Raw genomic sequence first — 21,639 nt, 5'->3', positions numbered from 1 at the left:
GAGCAATATAATGAGACGAAACAACAATAAATTCAACTACAAATAAGCTTTAACAGTAATGTCAGAAAATATTTTGCGTAAGTTTTAATCTGAGGGGAGCCATCATGGAAATCGTGGGCTGCTTATTCTTGCACATGACTGTTATAATTTATTTACCAGGTCGCGAAATCCCTCGTTCTCCACGACACTGTAGGGTCTTAGGTCCAATGCGATAAAGCAAGCTACAAGTGTAGATATTTGCTCAGCCCTCTCCGAATTATAGCTCAATTATGGCTGACTAATAAACTGGCTGATGTCCTTGTTCTCTTGAAGTGTGGTCACGTATGTGTTGCTCGGTGCAGTGCTAGCATCATCAATGCTAGCTTCAGCTGCATGGTGTCTGGAAATGTGTGTTTGCAGGTTTTTCGTACCACCACTATACTATACACTATACGTCTTAAATAGTCGTTGCGTCATTGAAATGGATAGGGCAAGATAGGCTATGCCATCTGTGACCAATGAGAGGCTGTCATTGTTCTCGAATCAATATTGTGATGCACTAGGCCACGGCATTAAGCGTTCGGAACAACGAGAGACTATCCAGTCAGAAACATTTGCGATACGAACCGATTCCTTACTTTTAAATCCGAACAATGACCAGTTCATGTCACGTTTATATTGATACAAGGCTTCACGAATCGATGTAGTTGTATCTTAGAGGTTAAAAACGATTACCGATGCGTATCGGATAGTCTTTACACCCCTAATATACATATGTGTGTATGTATATAAATATGTGTTTATGTGTGTATATTAAGGCTTTGACTTCGAACTTCGTGATTCGAATATAATTCGAATATCAAAAAAAAGAATCAAAATTCGAACGAATATTAGGCAGCCCTTAATATTCGAACCTGTTATGGGCAGGCCAAGAGGGAGAGACGTCGGAGAACCCATGCAGTCTATTCATAATATTGTAATGACCACGGAAGAGGCAGTGAATGAAGTATTGATTAGACAGCGATTTATTAGAAACATAATAAACCGTTGGAACACGCAAGACCGGTAACCATAGCAACACCTGTAAACAAACCTCGCAAAGCCCAATCCAGGGCTGAATCCGAATACTCATACTTATAGTATGCATTTTGTAGTACGCCACAAATATAGCGCGTCCGAATGCTCAGTGTGCATTGTGTAGTACGGAAAACGTTTCCGAATGCGTACTACCGCCACAGTATACAACGGTAGGTCACTACGTTACGAACGAAGAAGAGATGGCTGACCCGACACTACCAACAGCGGCTTAGAAAGACGTCTTAGAAAGCGGCGAAAAAAAGAGACATTAAAAAGAGTAAAAAAGTAAAGTAAGTAATTAAGTAAAAAGAGACATCTTTAATTTAATAGCAACGATGACAAGACGGAAAACGGGTAACTTATCAAGGTAATTTTGCCGGCATCTGAGGGGAGACACGTCATCTCCAAACATCCGGTGGAGTTACGGCGGTGTTCGGAAGAGTTCAGAGGCGTTCTACGCATAGCTGTAGACCGTTCTAGGCGTTCTACGCATAGCTGTAGACCGTACTACACTGTCATGTGTAGTACGGTCAAGTAGTAGACACTGAACATAAATAGTGTGTACTAAGTATTCAGATTCAGCCCAGGTATTACTGAAGGCATTTAATCGTCAAAATATTTTTAATAAATATTCGAATATATTCGAATACTAATATTAATAAACAAACGAACTTCGAATATGATTTTTGGCCAAAAGTCAAAGCCCTAGTGTATATATACATATGTGTGTATATATTTATATATATATATCTATATGTGTGTATATGTGTTAAGTTGTTATATAACAATAAAACCAAACCATACTCTAACTCTGCAGCAGCTCCCTCTCCCTCTTATTACATAAGCTGCTTTCACACACGCGAAAGTCCTGCTATGCTCCTGATGGGCCATATGTGTGAACGACATATTCTGACATTGGTATCCTGAAAATCTCCTCAAAAAAGACTACCCCTGAGGTAGTATTTTCTCCGTAGGAAATGTAAATTACCTTATATGTGAATGAGGACAAAGTCTGTATTTCTCACATCACTTGTGCGTGTTGATGACTCTTCAGTCTGCATTTGCGTGTCATTTAGTGGCACACTAAATGATAATCAGCCTGTTGCCAGTTAGCTGAACTTTAAAGGGTCCTGGCCTTCCACTCCCTGTTTTCTAAGTTAAACACAGAAATCCACATAATTCCCGCCCCTTGCAAGCCCACCCCTCTAAACCCCCCGTTGATTCTACTGATGTCAGAATGACATCGATGTCCGCATATAAAGCATCAGGTGTGAATCACCCTCAGGGTCGAATGTCCTGATATTCAAATGCGGCGAAAATACGGAGGACATGTGTTTAAACGGCCATATTGACTGGACCAAGATTTTCAAGTCAAGAGTACCTCTTGTTATGATCTTTAATGCCAGACAGTTATTTTCAACACGCTTTGGTAAAGACAGAACATAAGCAAACCCTAATTCTGGAGTATTAGTTTGTCTGTCTTCACACAGTGGTGTTAATTTCCACATAGTTATAAAGGAAACATTGTAGCTGATTCAGCTTTTATTTATTAGTATGAAGTATTATTAGCCTCTAATTCAACCGTCAGCAGTTTCTCGAATGGAAAACCAGCTTAAATCAGGTCTGCAGCTTCGACTCGATAAAGGTCAATAAACATGTTGGGAGGTAGCCAGAAACTTCTGAACAATGTTTCGTCATCGCTGTTTTTCAATAAACATCAGACCTGGGGTGTAGATAGTGTAGTGATAGATAGTGACAGCAGAGTGAGTTATGATAATGAATTGCCAGCCCTGCCATGTTTAAACTGAGAAAACAAGACAAGCAACACTGGGGGGGGGGGGGGGGGGGGGGGAGAGAGAGAGAGAGAGAGAGAGAGAGAGAGAGAGAGAGAGAGAGAGAGAGAGAGAGAGAGAGAGAGAGAGAGAGAGAGAGAGAGAGAGAGAGAGAGAGAGAGAGAGAGAGAGAGAGAGAGAGAGAGAGATCTCCATTGTAACATTAGCGTTGCATATTTATTGTGCCAAATCAGATTTCCTAATCTTCCATCCCAATTTACTTGTCGCACCTATTTTTATTAGTACAGATTCATTTTAAAGTGTGCTTGAATATATGCGGGAAAAATAAAGAGAAACTAGAACTGCAAGCAGTTATGCAGGGGTCCAAGAAGTGTGCATTTCGCTGGAACAACGCGACAAGAAATGTGCGTTTCGCCGGCACAACGCAAAGCATGTGTTCAAAACACTACCCTGAACCTGTGGATATAAAGGATTTGACTGTGGTAGGAGTAGCGAGAAGTCAGTGTAGCGTTTTCGCAGCGAAATTAGCGCCACCTAGTGGCCGGCATGTCTGGATTTGGTCGTCTGCGGTCACCTCACGTACCTGGATCTAGTCATAAAATTGGCGTGTGTGCACCATTTACGGTTTGGGCTGTGGTACCACTTCTAGCTGGGAATAATAATAAACACTACAAAAACAATAGGGATCAAACCTGTTGGCTTGGACCCCTAATTATGACAACTTATGTTATAGGAAATGTATGCTTGTCAGAGCGCATTGGATGGTATGTTTCTGCTGGACACTGATGGGAGTGCAAGGGGTGTTGGATACCACTGAAATTTGGTATGTTAAAACAGTTTCCATCTCGGTTCCCGCTATGGGCGTGAGGAATATATTACCATTTTCTTGCCAGTCTTTCCGCCAAAGTTTGACTTACATGTTTTTAACATGTATTTTTTTTTATCACCTTTATCCTGTCTTTTAATGGTGTGCGGTGCTTTTATAGGATGTATTTTATTTGTTGGTTTATTATTCAAAGCGCTTCTTAGTTTATTTAAATGCAACCATGAGGATCGTTGCACTAATGTTTTTTAGGGGGATTTCTGTTCGTGCTGTGATTGTCGTTTAACCAAAGGTTAAAAACGAAACTCTTTCCATACGCAAATAGCCCATAACTATTATTTTATCTAATGTCCATTCAGTTTGATTTGTGGTGCCGACTGGCCTGGAGATCGACATTATTTGGTGGGTTAAATGGAAGAACAGTCAGACTTGGAGATGGAAACCAGATACACAGATTTAAAAGTGTGATTCAGCAAAGTCTTTTTACCCATTAATAATGAATTACCTTTTGTTGTGACACTTGCAGTGGTCCCTGTCCGCCTGCAGGCTGAGATGGCACAAACTTTCCACTGTTGATGGCTCTGTAACTAAACAGCAAACGGCATTCACTACCACCAGCCTCACTCACTGTACTGACCTCACAGGATTTTGGATGACCACATTTTATTTTCCTTCAAATGCGCCTCAGACTCTATACTTTCTCTGTTGCCAGTTTTATCTGCACCACGCTGGACAATTAGAAGTCAAATGTCTATTACATGCAGTCAAAACAATATCCAAGCCTAGTAACTAGGTGCAATTAGCATATTAACACTAAAGCCGTCTGTGTGTGCAAACTCCTTTCAGCCCTATGGCTGTGTGAGATGTATCATTTATTTTTAATTATCACCTTGCTAACACCTGATTGGCCTGTGGAGCAATGTATTTGTACAACAGCGATAGTGTCTGGAGTATTGTAGCAGATTATTAGAGAGTGCTTGCCCGGTGCTATTGAATCTCCCTCACCAATTCAACTTCAACTCATTTATCTGGAATACCTCTCACAGGGTGGATAATGGAGGATCTGCTCAATCCGCAGAATGCCTTAGCTTGAGCAATTAAGCACTGACCTTTTTTTTTATTTTTTATCTGGGACACAATGAGCGGACAGTGCCTCCTTCAGCTTTGTTTAACCTTTTGAATGTGAAGAAGAAGAAGATCCAGTCATCATCTCCACAGTGAACTCAGCATAAAGGGCCATCAGTGTATCAGTGGCCTCCATGGTGAGCGGTCTCTGCAAAGTTTCCGCCTTAATTGTGCCTTGGACCCTTTGCAGAAAGACGCAATTTAAACAGATCTTGTGTCCTGTAGTGCAGCATACAGGACTTTCATTGTTCTTTTTCCTTAACAAAGGCCCATTGTCATTGCCAAAACTCAAGTTGTCTTAAGAGCAGGGTGGTCCTCTAGCCTAAATGTAGCTGTAACTGGACAGAGCCACTCGCACTGTGTACAGCGTCGAAGCGTTAAGAAAAGGTGCCTTTTTCTGAGGCCCCTTGTGGTCAGGCCAGGCCCCAGGTGGATGTCTGGGTACTATACAACCAACTGCCCTCTCCCACTGTCGCAAAGTCAGCCCTCCCACAGCTTACTTCAGCCTTTAAACTGAGGTTCCCCCTTCTGAGGGTCAGACCGTCAGATTAAAGCTACCAAGCCGGGTGAGTAGCTCTTGAAGCACTTTCAAAATGCTGCCAACAGACCACTCGTGTATTTTCTCAACTTACTCAGCGCAGACCATGTATGAAGGCCGGATAAATGCTTCCTCCATTCGTCTTTACAACCACAAAATGGAAGAAGTTCCTGGCTGTATCTCCTGTTACAGCCCATGGTGTCATGTTGGTGAACAGTTTGGTTTTAAGGCTCTATGGTAGGCGTGCAGAGAAGTGTGTTTTTACTTCCATAGTGTCTTGTGCTACCTACTGCGTTTAGCCTCAGCACCAGTGTACCAGTGTTTGCACGATGATCTCCCATTGACATTCCTCTCTTTCTCTATGTTCTCATCCTGCACTGCTCGCCCACAGTTCCTCCTTTATTTATTTTCCTTGTCTCTTTTTCTTTCCTCTTATCCGTCTGTCCTCCCTCTGAATCCTCGTCTCTCTGTGTGTGAGCTATTGATTCCTCTCCACTTCTTCTCCCAGCATGCCCCGGTGACGGTTAAATCAAGCGCCGGGGCCCACAGCAGACTGCTTCCATGTGGCTCCATTGGGAATTGCAAAGCGTCTGCTTGTTTAAGATGGATGGCCACTGGGTTTGAGGCAAGGCCGGTGCTAATAGACATGAACAAATAATTCGGGTCTTAGCACATATTTTAGATGCACCATTAGTTTAGTGGGGGGTGGGATATTCAACTTTATTCTTATGCGAGACTAATGCCAAAGTTTGGTTACATAGTCATCACTGGGATTTATTTTATTTATTTATTCTATGCCTTGATTCATCTTTCTTCTTCCTCAGTGGGGGTCGTCGCGAGGTGGTGGCCGGTGGCAGCCTGCTGATCTCCAACCTCACAGAGGAAGACGCAGGACTCTACACCTGCGTGGCCCACAACGGCATCGACAACAGCACTGTCCACGCCCAGGCCCTGCTCACTGTGCAAGGTACAAGGTTGTTTTGCAGAGCTTCACTGCATCTGGAATTTAAAATCTCAATGATGTTCATGTGGCTCTTTGTATGATCAAGGTCGCTATATAGGCTGCTTCGGGGAAGAATATTTTTTAATGGACACTGGGCCTTCATTTAATGGTTGCTTTGGAAAGGGTATTGACAGAATGTCTCTCGACTCTTTCACGACCACACATGTTAGGAATTTCCGTGGGATGCAATGAATGACAAGGGAGAGAAGCACTACATTTTTATTTAGGACTACAATAATGGGCAGCTGTTTAATGTAGTCATATTGATTATATTAAAGTGGAGTATATAGAATAACTAGAATAGTGAGCGACTTCTTGCTGCGTTGAACATGGGAAACGGAAAGCCAAGTATAAATAATCCCAGCCTTGCATAGCCCTTACTGTGCCATTGTGTTATTAGTAGTAGCAGTCTGTTATCACTGCCTGTTACCTGTTAAGAGGTTTTTGGTGCATATTATCTACTTGTGTCTCTCCATAGCAGGTGGCCGGTGGGTGTGAAGCAATAAAACGTCTAGCTAGCTTTCGAGCCAACGGTCACCATCTTAGTTTGGCAATGATTGGGGTGCGGCTTCCCAGAGTTCTGTCTCAGAGTTGTAGTAAATGGGAGGTAAAATTAATCTCATTCTCAATGGGTCGATTGTGTGCTGGCTTTAATAAATAACACCATCCTGCAACCAAAACCCAATGTCACTGCTGCTAGTACCTGCTTGGTAGTGCCTCTCGATTAGAGTGAAATTGGCTCCCCAGGTGCAGTATTTTTTATCTCAGCCTTGGAATGTTTGACAATCTTCTTTATAATGCCAAATAGTCAGTGTTGGATCAGTTTTTATTTATTTACAAGGTATAACAGATGCATTCCAACACTGAGCATGGAGTAACCATTTGCAACACTGGTAAAGAGTGGGGGATGATATGGATTTTAGCATGAAGGATGATCTCATAAGGGAGCAGGGCCTGGAGCTTATCTGTTTGCATATTGTCCAGCTCAGGTGATGCAAGCCACAGAAGATGGTGCTGAAAATCAGAGGCTCACCTGTGGCGGGTTCCCCAGCGCTCTGCCTTTTCATTCCTAGCCACCGCAAGCTTGGCATAAAGTCGATCAAATATAAAAAAAAATCATACTCCTCCCTCACCCCATTCTCCAAATCATGTCTACATTCCCATTGTCTCTCAGTTTGTTGAACTAGACCAAATAATAATGCTTTGACACCATCTTCTCCCTCGGGAAACCTGGCCGCAATTCAGTGGGATCTCCCCCCGAATGGTTCCTTCAGCTCCCCCTGAACCCTGATCTTCCAGGCCTAATCCCATCTCCAGCCTTATGGATTTGCTCTTCCACCATATTGGTGAAAACATCTGGATCGTAGTTGTAGGATATAATGGTTTGATTAAATTCTGTGCCCTCGACACACACAGGCCGGAACTGCATTGACTTACATTCTGTTCAGCCGACACGGCACCAATTGATTCCCTCCCTCAGCTAGAGGTCTGACACGCATCAATTGACAGTCAATCAATTACCTCGAAAGACAGTTATGGTTTTGAAAGACACTGCAAACCGATTGGACACGTCTCAATGGCATCAACAAAAGAAATACATTTTTGCCGTGACCTACCGCCTCTAAAGCACCTTTGGGGCCTTTTTTACTGCAGTAATGAGGTGGAATTTTGAGTTTATTGCCAGTGGCTTATCCTAAAAAACGTGCAATTCACACCGAGCTGTGCAGGAAGTTTGTGTATTGGATTTGATACACCGCTTGTATCCGGCCTTGAGACATCTCATGACACCTGTAGAATAAGCCATTCTGGTTTGAGGACTGCTGCATGAGCTTGCACACAGAGGCCATTATGCAGTGGATTAACAACAGCTGCACATGTGTACAGCTGACATAAATGTGTGTATAAACATAACATAACAATCGATAAAAACATCTTAATTACCTAATATAAATGATTTATGGAGAACCATAGCGATTGCATTCAACATGGGTACATTCACAGTGTAACTTAAAGTAATAAATAATACAGCCTAAAACACTTTGTTCTTAAACATCTATAGGGGAAGTATAATGCACCCCATGTCCAATTAAATCGTTATTTGCAATTTGTTACCCAGAATTACTCCCCTCTTAACATCAGGAGGCAATATTCAATAAATTGTACATTTATAAATTAAACGGATATATATGTGTGTGTGTGTGTGTGTGTGTGTGTGTGTGTGTGTGTGTGTGTGTGTGTGTGTGTGTATGTATGTATGTTTATATATATATATGTGTGTGTGTATATATGTATATACATGTGTTTATGTATATATACATACATAAATATATACACATATTTATATATATATATTTATTTCTATTAATGCTTCGTTTTATTATCCATCCGTCTCGGAGGTCCGAGGACGTTGCCTAGCCACGCGCACGAAAACGCCCCTTTTCCTCGGACGGCGAACTCGCCATCTCGGTTGAACTCAGTGGTGACCGAGCAAAATTCCGAGACAGAATTCAAGATGGCTGCGCCCATTGTGACTTGAAGTATGAACTGTTTTCATTGTGCTTGGACCGCTTTGGTGGTTTAAATGGCAATTTCAACAGCTACAACAGCTTTCCGGGTGGCGTCCATGTTTTCCTCCAACGAGCGAGCAAAATAATAAAACGCTTGAAGTGTGGGCGTGGCGTCGGATCCGAGATCTGAGTCGGTTTGCAGAGAATAACGCACCATTATATATGTATTTTTATTTAGATGTATATTTATATGTATATTTATATATATAACTATGCATGTGTGTGCGTGTGCGTGTGCGCGTATAAAAAAAGTTCTCAGTAACCTGGTCATACCAAAACGGGATATTCCTAAAGTGATTTCAGAATATCGGTGTGTGTTGCTCCACATTTTCGCTACCCTTCAGACGGCTTGGTAACCCAACGGAGGAGTGCCTTGCCCAACTTTTGGCGTTAGAAACGCCAATATAAGAGAACCGAACCGCAGCGCTCAGCACAAACGCCAACAGAGCCGCACTGTACCGCACTGCTCGTATGAAACGAGGCATAAGACTGAGCGCCAGGTTTGTTTATTCTCGTAGCCAAGACTTGAGGGGATAACCCCTCCCTCCGGGCTGCTCCACAGCCAGGGCTCCTGCTTATATGTTCATAGCGCAGCAAGGGCTCCAGCCTATTCGTGAATAGACGATGGCGGGATCCAGATCTCTAAGCTAGTCACACCCACTCAGAGGAGGACTTTCCTCCTCTCCCATTGAACCCCTTGTTATTCACCGGCCGCCAGTACTTAGGGGGAAATTAATGGGAGTCAATAGAGGCTGAGGGAGGAACGTCCTCCCTGAAGTAGTTGTCAATAGGCGATGCTAATGTCCCTTTACCGAGGGAAATTAACATTACATACAAAGGCTTTAAAGTAGTCATATTTAAGGGCATTCATTCATTACATTAGTCTGGGCAATCTAAACATTTTTATACTCAACATTGTTAGGGAGGATTTTCCTCACTCTCCTCACTGGGGAAGCCTCCACTGGTGTGTGTGTGTGTGCGTGTGTATGTATGTACGCATGTATGTATATACTGTATATGTGTGTGTCTATGTGTTAAATATGTTCATGGCTTAAACTCGATTAATCGAGTAATCGGATAAAACATACATTGCTTAACTGAAAAGTAATTATAAATAAACATGAGAAAATAACACATGTCAATTAATAATGAACAACCAATTTGTTTCCTTTTTTACAGAACTTCCATGCTGCAGCATCTCAACAGAAAACACCCATTCTACTCGGCAGACCGCCGACCCGAGACTCTCGGGTCGGCGGTCAGACGTTGAGATGCTGCAGCATGGAAGTCGTGCTGCTGTGGTACGCCAGCTCGGTCTTGCAGTGGACACACACCACGGTCTTATCAGTAATGTTCAACGTGAAATGATCCCAAACCTTGGACATTCGCTGTCGCTTTCACCTGCCCGTTTGGCTCTCCTCACTATTTTCGCTCATGTCTTCCATTTTAGCAAGTGCTAATGTTAGCCCCTAAACAAGTCAAAACATGCCGCGTCTGTCCGTTCTGTGGGTGGCGTATGCGCCGGTTGTGTCACACAAAAAATGGTCCGTGCGGAAAACTGTGACCTCAGCTGTAAAATTAAATAAACGATGACTCGAGGCAAGAAAAATTAATCAATCCTTTTTTGTAATCGAATTATTCGAATCAACCGATGAATCGTTTCAGCTCTATATGGGAGTATTACTAACGAATGATACTTATTGTGTTGATGCTATCGCAATTTTAAAGACATACCCTCAAATCAAACCCATTGTATCTACTGAAGCATTGACCCTTATGAAGTAGTGGACAGATTTTTTGTGTGAAATAAAAAAAAATTAATATACATATTTTACTTGCTCTATATTTTGATTCTTCAACAGCAGCGCCATGTAATCTAAACAGACCTTTGTTAAAAAAGGACAGATTTTGCGTAATTTGGTTAAATGTGGCCGTGGAGGAACCTTATACCCTTTATTTGAGCTAGCAATGGGATAAATGAGGCCAGAGACAGTAGCAGCAGCTTTTCATTATGGCCACCACCCAGACCTCGGCCTTCCCTTGTATATGTGTCTTAGAAAAGGACAGAAATAATTGCTCCACAAACATCTTCGTCGGTGAGTTTCGTTCCATTCGCTGCTCACATGCAGGAAATGCCTGGGCTCTGTAAAAGTTTCATGTTCTTCTCATATTCCCTGCCTTTTAGATGTACTAGCCACCAACAACTGCCATACATGTTCCATGTTGTATAGAAAAAGAATGGCAGTCTGTCACCATCTTATTGTTGTTGAATGGTCCAATTAGTTGTTTCAATAAAAGGAAAGATATTTATCTCAAATGCAACATTATTATAATTATTTTTATTTAGACGTTTTTCAATTTTACATAATCATAGAAAGCGGCATTCAAATAAATCGTTGAAATCGCTGCCAGTACCAAAGTGAATTGAAAGCGGAAGATAATTAAAATAAGACTTGTTTGCTAACAATAGTATTTTTAAACCAATACATTGTTACACAAATCCAAATATCAGCAGCAAAATGTTGCTGTTCAGGTAATCGAGAAATGGTCCGCAAATCTTTGGGCTTGAATACCATATTGACTCATCTTCCTGTACACCCATCTGCCTCTCTGTCAAAGGGGAAATTCTGACTGGTAATAGAAGAAGTGGAACTTTCCATCATCTATTTAAGGCACTCAAATGCAAAACATTTCCCCTTGTTTTTGGAAATCCAACATTATACTCAACATGAGATTGGAAAAGCAGTATGTCCCATTTCCTACCAGAAACACCAATTACGCAGACCCTTAGTAGGCAGTATCTATTACTATCTATATCTATTATCTTTTTGAGGCAGTTTAATCAAAAAAGATGAATATCCTCTGAAGTCTAGCCTTTTAATAGCTCTACATCTGTGGCATTCTGAAAGTCTCTTGTTTCCAAAAGGCCATATTAAAACCAAGAAAAGATGACTTTATGAGATTAGATCAGGACTGACAGTGGAAAATAACTCTTCCATTGTTATAATTTGTTAACGGCCAGAGAGACTTGAAGATAAATGTTAATTGGTTTCTTTTTTACAGAGCCTTCATCTGTTGTTTGTGGAAGCTGTGCGTCGAGCGACGTGAGGTGCATTTCATGCTGAAGCCATATGTTTTGTTAAGGATTAAGAGGAGGGCCATTGCCTTTCGATGAGCAAAACTGGTAATTAGTCGTGCTCCTCTAGCCCTCAGGGCAAACTCTGGCTGCACACTATGTCTATGTCTCAAACCAGGAAATGTTTCCATGGTGATTATTTCTACTTCTTGGACCCTATTGGGCTTACAAAGGCTTTGAATCACGAGTGGCTCTACAGGTAGTAATTTAGTTTTTCCTGTAAGAATCTTGTTCCAACTCATCTCCGGCTACATACTAGACACTGGGAGAGGAGACACTCTCCTGAGAAGCATTTTCTGAATTCTGTGGTGCTTTATTTAACAAGCCACCAGTAAAGACACGCCAGGCCTGGCAATGGCTTCTGTTTTAACAGTCCACTGGACCGGAGTCACAAGTAAACAGAAAGACTGCTCCTTTTAATAAGGTACGCACTGGAGAAAGAATATACAAGCCCTGAAACAAAGAACACCACTGTTCCAGCTCTCATTTAATCTCTCTCTCGTTTTCAGAGCCAGTCTATCTTCCTATGTAGCACCTTGGATTGTATTGATTCCAACACGTTTGTTAGACGGTAACTAGATTTGATCAACCGTTAACCTTTTCATGTGGTCCGGTTGTTCCTGTTGCCTTTCTCATATGAGACACATTTTTGACCCCAACTGTGTTCATAAAATTAAACCTGAAGTATCCAAAATGCCTACATAATCAAAGTAATAATGCCGGTCATTGGTATAATTAAACCATAATTTCATTATTTAATTATGCACCCTGTCTTTAGCTGTGTTGTTGTGGACGTAGAATCATTTTAGGATCAATACAAAATAAACACTAACGTGGGTGCTTGGGTCTGCCATTAGCCACCAAACAGGCCACTTGTAGTCAGCTGGCCAGAGAAATGGTGGAAGATCAGATATTATGTTGCTTAATAAGGACTATCACACACGCGCGCACGCACACACACACACACACTTGAATCCAGACACACACTTGAATCCAGACATCCGACCGACCATCTAAGCTTATTGGTGTATTCTGCAGTGGTGCTCATTGCTCAATCCAATAGGTTCCAAATGCCTGGGCTCCATTCAGGGGAAATGGTGCATGCCTGCCTGTAGTGGGGTTGGCAGAGAGACGGAGATAATCCACAGAATAGAGGAAGACAGGCAGATTAAGTCAGAAAGAGTGCTGGTAGGATGACATGGGGCGAGAGACACTGAACAAAAAATATGAACTGGAGATGCTGCAGGATCCAGGTGACTGATGCCTTGCCACAGACACACATGCACACAGACACTCAACCACACATATATAAATCCAAAATATAATATAGAATCCAATGTAGATAAAGACACAGACCTGTCTTTTGGCAAAATAAAATCATCAGCATAACACAACACAGCCAATGATAGAGGCTCTAAATGAATGGCTGGGTGAAGGATAAAGGCTGATAAATGAAGGATAGAGGCTCTAAATGAATGGATGTATTGGGAATAACTGGAGTTAATCCCTGTTTACTTTGGATGTGGGTAGGACACAACCAATTGTCATGTAGTAGGTTTCTCTAACTCATACATCATGCCAGCCATGCATAGAGACATGGTACAGAATATTGTTGTTTTGCCACACAGGATTCCAGAGCCCCCTTGCCGGCCCAGCAAATATAATCAGCATCAAAATCCATCCTATGGCAAACTGCTTGTTGAACCTGTTCAAAGTAAACGCAGGCTTTTAAGTAAATGCAAATGCAGAATCTCTCTATTACACAACCTACACACCTGGGATTACTCTTGCCTTGTGCACAGCAAGGTAATGGCTTGCTTGACATCTTGCCTCTCCCAGAAAAAAAACAAAAAACACACACGTACATCGCCATAATCAATACCTTACTCCAGAATGGACAATAGAAATGACTCGGAATTCATTAGCAAGTAAAGAAATGTCTGAGTTACGTTTTTTGTAATTTGCTCATTGTGTTTGTTTAATATCAGAGTCCATGCAATTGAAAAAGTTCTGAAACAAAGAAAACTAACCTTTTAATTAAATTAGGAAAAATGTATAAAGATGTGGAAGGCAAGATTACAAGCTTTTGCCGCACACGGCAAAGTGTGTAGTGTTTCTCTATGGAGAATACGGATAATCCTATTAGTGTGAAATTCATACAGGGTGAATTATATCTGGCCTATTGTATATAATACTGAGGGGACTTGAACTCACAACCTCCCAAACTGCAAAAGGAAGATGGAAATGGACCTTGTCCATCGACGGCTATTAATAACGAAGCAAGCACTTGTAAACCGGCTGCTAATCACGTGCCGGAGCCCCAGAGGCCCATAGTGCAGGCCGACATGCAGAGACATGCTAACAATACGGTCGTTTAAACCACTTTCGGTGAGGTCGCTGCTTATCAGAGACACACACAAAGACCGAGGGGTTGTGGTGAAAGGAGGTTCACACAGACACACAGATACACAGACACATGCAGACACACACACACACACACGCAGACACACACAGACACACGCAGAGACAGAATCTCTTATCTCCCTCCATCCTGATCCAGCCATGCTCCGGTCTGTGTTCTCCCTGCAAAAAATGTCTAGGGTGGAGCTCTGTCTCGCAGGAGATCACATGGCTGCTGCCTGCTTCCAGCACCAGGGCCCTCCTAGAGTCATGATGAGATACAAAGGACACGTCTTCAAAGCCTTTTGATGCTAAAGGCGGATTTAGCTGCAATCTGTCTACCTCCAAGATGGCTATTTCTCCCCCTCACCCAACTCCAACCTATCCATCCAGCCCTCTGCAGAGCAACACGACCTCACACATATTGCAAAAAAAAATTGAAGGTGGCAAGGTATAAATTGGCTTTATTTATATATTTGACAGAATAAACGCGCTTAGCAGATGAGACCCTGAAAGACCTGCAGAGAATTTTCTTTGTCCAACACCACAAAGCTGTGTAAGTCAAGATCACATCTTTGATAAATCCAAAACCTTTAACCAATCTTTCTCTTCCATCTCCTTCGCCAGCTCCTCCCCAATTTGTGAAACGGCCTGCCAACATTTATGCCCACGAGTCCATGGACATCATCTTCCAGTGTGAGGTCACAGGGTCGCCCGCGCCCACCATCAAATGGGTGAAGAATGGAGACGCAGTCATCCCCAGTGATTACTTCAAGATAGTTGTAAGATTCTATCTTACCGATCCTTTAAATGTCTAATATATGTTGCCAAAAATATTGTATACAGACACATGTACATCATAGGATATTCAATTATTGATATGCAGGTAGTATATGAAATTGCCACATTGTTGTTTGATAAGTATTGATATTGTTTCCTCTTTGTTTACATTCTCCCTAACCATGCCATGCATTCTGTATTCTTAACCTGGTGGCTCTGGATGCTGAGATGATTAGATTTCATTGTCTCCAAGAGAGGAAATGCATTGGAAACAGTGTTCTTAATGCAACATGAATTGCCTTAAGAACACGGCAGCATTGAATTAATAAACACATATACGCATGAAACCTCAGATGGTAAGTTCGCCACTGCTCACCTGTTGTTGTTGATGTTCTCAGAGGGAACACAACCTGCAGGTTCTTGGTCTGGTCAAGTCTGACGAGGGCTTCTACCAATGCCTGGCCGAAAACGACGCAGGGAATATCCAGGCCAGCGCCCAGCTCATCATCCTGGAGCACGGTAGGAGACCCAGGTCCAGGGGGATGGGAGGGGGGGAGGGGGAGTCATGCAGTGAACTCATCTCGGTGATGAGGTCACTTGCCTAACACACTCATCTCTACGTGATCCATAGACAAGTTGTTTCCATCGAGCGAGGGGATGGGTTTGGGGTGGGGGCGGACAACTTGGTCTAGTGTTCAGAGTCTTTGTGTGCTAAATGACGATGTGCGATGGAGGGACTACTGTCTGAAACTTGCTTCTGTGACCAGATCCATGGATGTGTATTTAGTGCACATTCAGCTTCTTTTTACATGCTTATGCAGGGGTTAAAGGCACAATCGCTGACCAGGGTCCAGATCCCTAATGAAGTCAGAGTGACCTTGTAATTTCTGTACTCTTGTACGAGAGGTAACAAATATACTGGATGATTAGACTCGGCAAAGCGCTCTGCAAGCCGCTTCATTTAATTTGCCCTCGATGTGTGTCTATCCAGTTCTGAGTCACTTGCGAATATTTCCCAATTCCACTCATTACTTTGGCACACCCAGACCGTAGATAAGACCAGGATATTGTGAGCTACATTTCTAAAGGGTACATCGACCTATGCTTAGTCTCCTCCGCTATGGAGCTACATTGACGTCTGTGCACATCTTCATAGAAGCATGTATCAGCCTTTATCTGAACTTTAGGGGAAACGGGACTTTGATTCGTAAGATTCCGTGATACTCCTGGCAGGAACTACATTTTTAATGGATATGGCCGATTCAATGTCTGGCACTGCACTATTTCACATCCAAAATAACTACAGCTTGAACCTTCTTCACTCACTTGTCTCTGTTGCAACAATGCTCGCGCTCGCTAGCAGAGGGTTACAAAGCTATATACTAGCAGGATGAGATTTACCTAGCAGCTTCACATTCATCCTTCTAGGAAAGTCAGCTAATGGTATGCGGGGAGATGGAGGACAGGCTTCCAGAGTGCCCCAGTGAAAAGTGCAGCACAACCAAGGCAACATAAAGGCAGGCGGTATTGAAAAAGCAGCAGCCGGCAGGCCCTGCCACAATGGAGGCAAAAGCAGCGTTCACTGAAAAAGCTTTGAATATCGATGGTTGGCTTGTTATACTTTACTTTTTAGCTTTTAACCAGTTACCCCTTTAAAACAATATTGAAAGATCACGAATTTGGGTACAATAAATGGACGAAGAGGAATCCAATTTTTTTCTATGATAAAGACAAATCAGGACCAGTGCATTCATATTCTGCGTGTCTGGTAGACTGTCACAACACAAACACACTCCCGTCACACACACGCATACACACACATATACATATACATATACACACACACTCCTCTCCAAGCTGTATACATCTCCATTGATGGCCACTAAGTCAAAAATAATGATGACCCCCAGCATCATGGGCCAGCACGCCTCAGCTCAGTAGTGAAGGTGCGGTTTTGCCAAGCTCAGTTACAGCTCGCGTTTCCACCGCCGACAGTAACCTTATGGTAAGGCGGGTTTTAAGCCGGATGGCGATTGCCGCGGCTGCTACGTAAGCATCGTGACCTCATAGTGGTGCTTTGACTTTTGCCCAAAAATCATATTCGAAGTTTGTTTGTTTATTAATATTTGAATATATTTGAATATTTGTTCTTAATATTTTGACCATTAAATGCCTTCAGTAAGACCTGGATTGGGCTTTGCGAGGTTTGTTTACCGCGTTGCTATGGTTTTCGGTCTTGCGTGTTCAAACGGTTGATAAGGTTTCTAATAAATTGCTGTCTAATCAATACTTCATTCACTGCCTCTTCCGTGGTCATTATAATATTATGAATAGACTGCGTCGGGTTCTCCGACGTCTCTCCCTCTTGGCCTGCCCATAACAGGTTCGAATATTAAGGGCTGCCTAATATTCGTTCGAATTTTTGTTTATTTTTTGATATTCAAATTATATTCGAATAATGAAGTTCAGAGTCAAAGCCCTACCTCATAGCAGCCCGACACAGTGCAGCCTGCTTATAAATCCAAGGACAAAGAAGAATCCGACACAATGAACAAAGTCCAACAATGTAGATTCAAGAGTCCAAGAAGGACGTTTTTCCTCAATAAACAAAGCTTTCGCCGTTGTCCAGAAATACCTTGCGGGTACTGTGTTTGTTTGTTATTATCACCCTGTCACATGGAAGTGACAATTTTGTCGACCAATTAATGGACGGCGTGTGTAGCTCTATCTTGCCGGCTACACAAAGGGTCCCCTTTCCTTTCGGGTCTTTAGTCATTGTCTAGCCCAGCACATTGTGTTTCATCCCAGCGTGTTCCCATTGTCAGGTACTCTTCTCAACCCCTGCCACATTTGGTTCTTAGCCAGGCACTGATACATTGTGTCTCTTTTGTATCATGCTGCCTTTTTCTGATAGGGTCTGCTTGTCTAATGTGTCATTTATGGTCATGATGATCTTTTTATGAGCTGACTTTGCAAAAAAATCTTCCATGGGTTATCAGCCATTAAACCACTTTTCTTTATTTTTTATGTGTTTCTAGCTGAATTTGAAAGCAGTGTTGGTTGGCCTTTTGCAAGTTTATCAAATCATTGGTCCATGAAGAGATCCATCAATCTGTCGTAGTAATTACAAATCTAAAAAAAATCTGCCACAAACACCAGAGGGCGACACATGTCCTGTTCGCATGTTATATTTGTCTATTTGCTTTTGATATTGAGCTGTAAGAGTTTTATATTTCATTTACTGCAGTTCAAACTGCAGAAAATGTATTGTTATTGTTTGGCAGTTATCGTTGAGGCAATACTTCTGGGAGGTTTGCTAACTGTGGTGTATGAGCTATTTAAAGAATAGCAGTCACCTGTAATCATCTAAAGGAAGTGTGGAAACCATTTTACTGTATGACCTCCTTGTCTAATTATCTGTGGCACTTGTAGATGATTGCAGGGGCCAATTATGGCTTGGAGAGGAAATAGGGCCCGTTTCTCTACTTTGAAGTTGTATACAGCCATTCAAAGCCCTCGTTTATGATTGCTATCTTTGGATATTCTGTGCAGTGAAGAGAAATTTGGAAGATCAGAATCAAATTTTAGTAAAGCGGCATTGTGAGCACAGAAAGTCTTTGTGAAATCAGAAGATTTTTTGATATTGGTTATCTTAAGAGAGGAGGAACAGGTGAAAATGTCTTCTGTAGTTCAATGACAGTTTCTCCAGCTTCTATTTTGATGGAGAACATTGATTTAAAATATAATTTCCACGATTATTCAGAAAGCACCAGTGATACTTGGTGCTTTCTGAATCATTTCCCAAGCTAAAGAAGAGACAACCATTTATGTGATGGGATTTCTTTTGTGGCAGTAATCATTACCAGATATATTATCATTAATGTATTAAATAATTTGCAGGTTAGGATTCCACAACCAAAAATAAACGGTCAGGGAAGTGCAGGATTTTGTACATCTATATAGGACCGAGCAAACAACAGACATCTATCTCAGTTCTCCGGATGTGCTGTTGGGGAAGGTGTGTGGAACTCGGAGGGCTCATCCAGCAAGGACACTCGAGGCTCTGAAGAGCTGAGCCTCCGATGTGAACACGGGTGCCACATTGACAGGTTTGCAGTCTGATGGAATGGCGTCAGCCAAGCCTGTAGCGGAGCCATTCAGCATGCCATTTGCTCCCTGAGCGTCTTTTCTTTCCAGTTGAAGAGATGCCCCATCATGTGTACATGAATGCCTGTTTCCATCCTCTTTCGCTGTGCCAGCCCCAACCCCCCAGTGGCCTCTCACCTGACCCTACCCTCTCCTCCACCTCCGCACCAACTCGCACAAATAATGTTTTGAAAATTTGGGCTCTTTGTGCTAAAGCCAGGCCCTTCACTGCAGGTGCTTTCAGTAGCCCGTACAAACCCCCGATCTGCTGTTGATTTCTGAATTGAAAGACGGAGCCTTAAAAAAATAAAAAAGCTGCTTGCATCATACAAAAAGAGTAAAAAAAAACAGGTGGCTCAGAGATTTTCTAGCATTTAAGCTTCTTCCTCAAGCATTGAATTCCTGGCCATACTATTACTTCGCAAATTTCCTATTCCGTTTGGTCTAAAAATACACAATTACAAGAATGACTGACACTCGAGAAAACCTAATTATTGTTCGACTATAATTGGATTTTTAAGATGCATGTATACATCGTAGTCTGCCTGAAATCTGACCGGGTTTCCCGGTGTCGGATTAAGACCCCTCGATTATTAGATTGATTCACATTAATCATGCATGTACACGTTCAATGAGATTGGAATCAGACTTTTGCGTTCTGCGAATGCTTGAGATTTTTCCAGGGGCCGTGAGCCGGAAGTAGAAGGAGACGATAGCTGTGGTGTTGTCGCCATCGAAAAAACGGCAAAAAACAACAATGGAGTGGTCAAGGAGCAAGATACACTTTTGGTCTGACTAGGAGACTTGCTTCATGCTCTACCAGTTAAAAGACTTGCACATTTTACAGTTCATGGATAGGAGGAAGACTAGGAACTTTGATTTATTTATAAAGCAGTGATTTATTTTATCACACCGGGGTATGCTTCGGCCACCGGGGTAGGCTGTAATCGGATTAAGCGGTGCAGGTAAATGTGCTGTTTGAATCTATTTCTGACGCACTCTGTATACTACTCTATAAGGACAACCCGTCTCTCTGGGGTCACGCGGCTTATCTTTTGTCCCATCTCTCTTATTCTTGTATTTTGTTTGGATGTAATAGTGCACTTCCTTGGCAGGCATCATTACAGAAGTTCACTATGAAATGGATGTGTTGATTTAAAATGCAAGTACATTTTCGATGGAATAATAAGATTGCATGCCAGCCATCTATTTCTGGATGGCTAGACCAAAACAAATCTATGTGAAAAAAAACAAATCCATTAATCCTTCAACACAGTTGTTGGCATCAGCGCGGCAAGTGTGTGACTCTGTCAGAGTAGAGTACCATCATTTTCCCTTGTTCACATGAAGAGGTGGGAACTCTGCAGCTAAAAGCTGCAGCCACTTTGCACAGCACTGTCAGTGACAGCCCCAGCTCCCCCAGTGACTCCTGCCTGCTCCATGGTAAGCCCGCTAGGTCAGAAACAGGTCAACACCAGCCAGTTTGTGGTGGTACACACGGGAAAGTGAACACAGGTCTGCAGGGACAAAAACGGCAACGGGCACATGCACAGGTTTGCAGAAAGGTTACAGTGAAATTAAACATATCTATATTTTTAATGCTGCCTGTATTTGTATGCCTAATTCATTCAAATGCAATAACTCTGCCGGTGCTGGCTTACTGTGCACACGACCATGGGCACACGCACTCTTGGAAATATGAGTTTCCCCCAGCCGTCTTCGCACACACCACGTTGATTAGGGAGCGTATCTGCATCACACTCTAGGCAGCTGATCAGAGCCCAAACTGATTGTGGAGAGCTGAAATCAGTCCACAACAAATTGTTGTTTATGAAAAGCACGGATGATTTGCTTGTTGTCGAAATCTCTTGGGAACTGTGTGTGTCTGTTTTTCCGAGAGGGATTTTGAGGTTCTCTCTGTGTTGTAGTAACTCTTTTCTTACGCTGCCATTTACCTGCTCTACCTGGCATCCATAAAGGAAACCAGCGTATGGCCCATCCTGTTTTGTGGAAAGGGTAAACGAGTAAAAATAGGGCATCTAACTGCAGTGTCAGAACCCTACTGTCCGTAGGTCGTTCTCGTTATCAGATCCAGTTTTAGCTCTGTGTAACCCTGTGACACAAAACCCAAACACTCATGCAGGAATCAATTTTTTTGTATGCAGGTGTTGTGTGTATGTGCTCCCAACGGGGACAATATCAGCAAGTCCAGACACACTAATGAAAGGAAAGGCAATTTGGTGCATCCCCCCTACACACCCTTCCATCCTAC

The 21,639-nt window shown here is 42.5% G+C and overlaps 1 protein-coding gene across 7 annotated transcripts in view; it reads left to right on the top strand.

Annotated features, from left to right (window-relative positions):
- Positions 1-21,639, top strand: part of neo1a (neogenin 1a) — a 158,601-nt gene that overhangs the window by 96,356 nt on the left and 40,606 nt on the right. For all 7 annotated transcript variants that reach the window (XM_030376263.1, XM_030376261.1, XM_030376265.1 and 4 more), the window contains exons 5-7: positions 6,160-6,302; positions 15,069-15,223; positions 15,620-15,740. In XM_030376263.1, coding sequence (XP_030232123.1) covers positions 6,160-6,302; positions 15,069-15,223; positions 15,620-15,740 — 419 coding nt within the window. The remainder of the gene's footprint in view (positions 1-6,159; positions 6,303-15,068; positions 15,224-15,619; positions 15,741-21,639) is intronic.

The sequence above is a fragment of the Gadus morhua genome, chromosome 14 (genome assembly GCF_902167405.1).
Source record: "Gadus morhua chromosome 14, gadMor3.0, whole genome shotgun sequence".
NCBI lineage: Eukaryota > Metazoa > Chordata > Actinopteri > Gadiformes > Gadidae > Gadus > Gadus morhua.
Note: the sequence above shows the minus strand (reverse complement) of the source record. Positions and strands in the feature narration are given on the sequence as shown.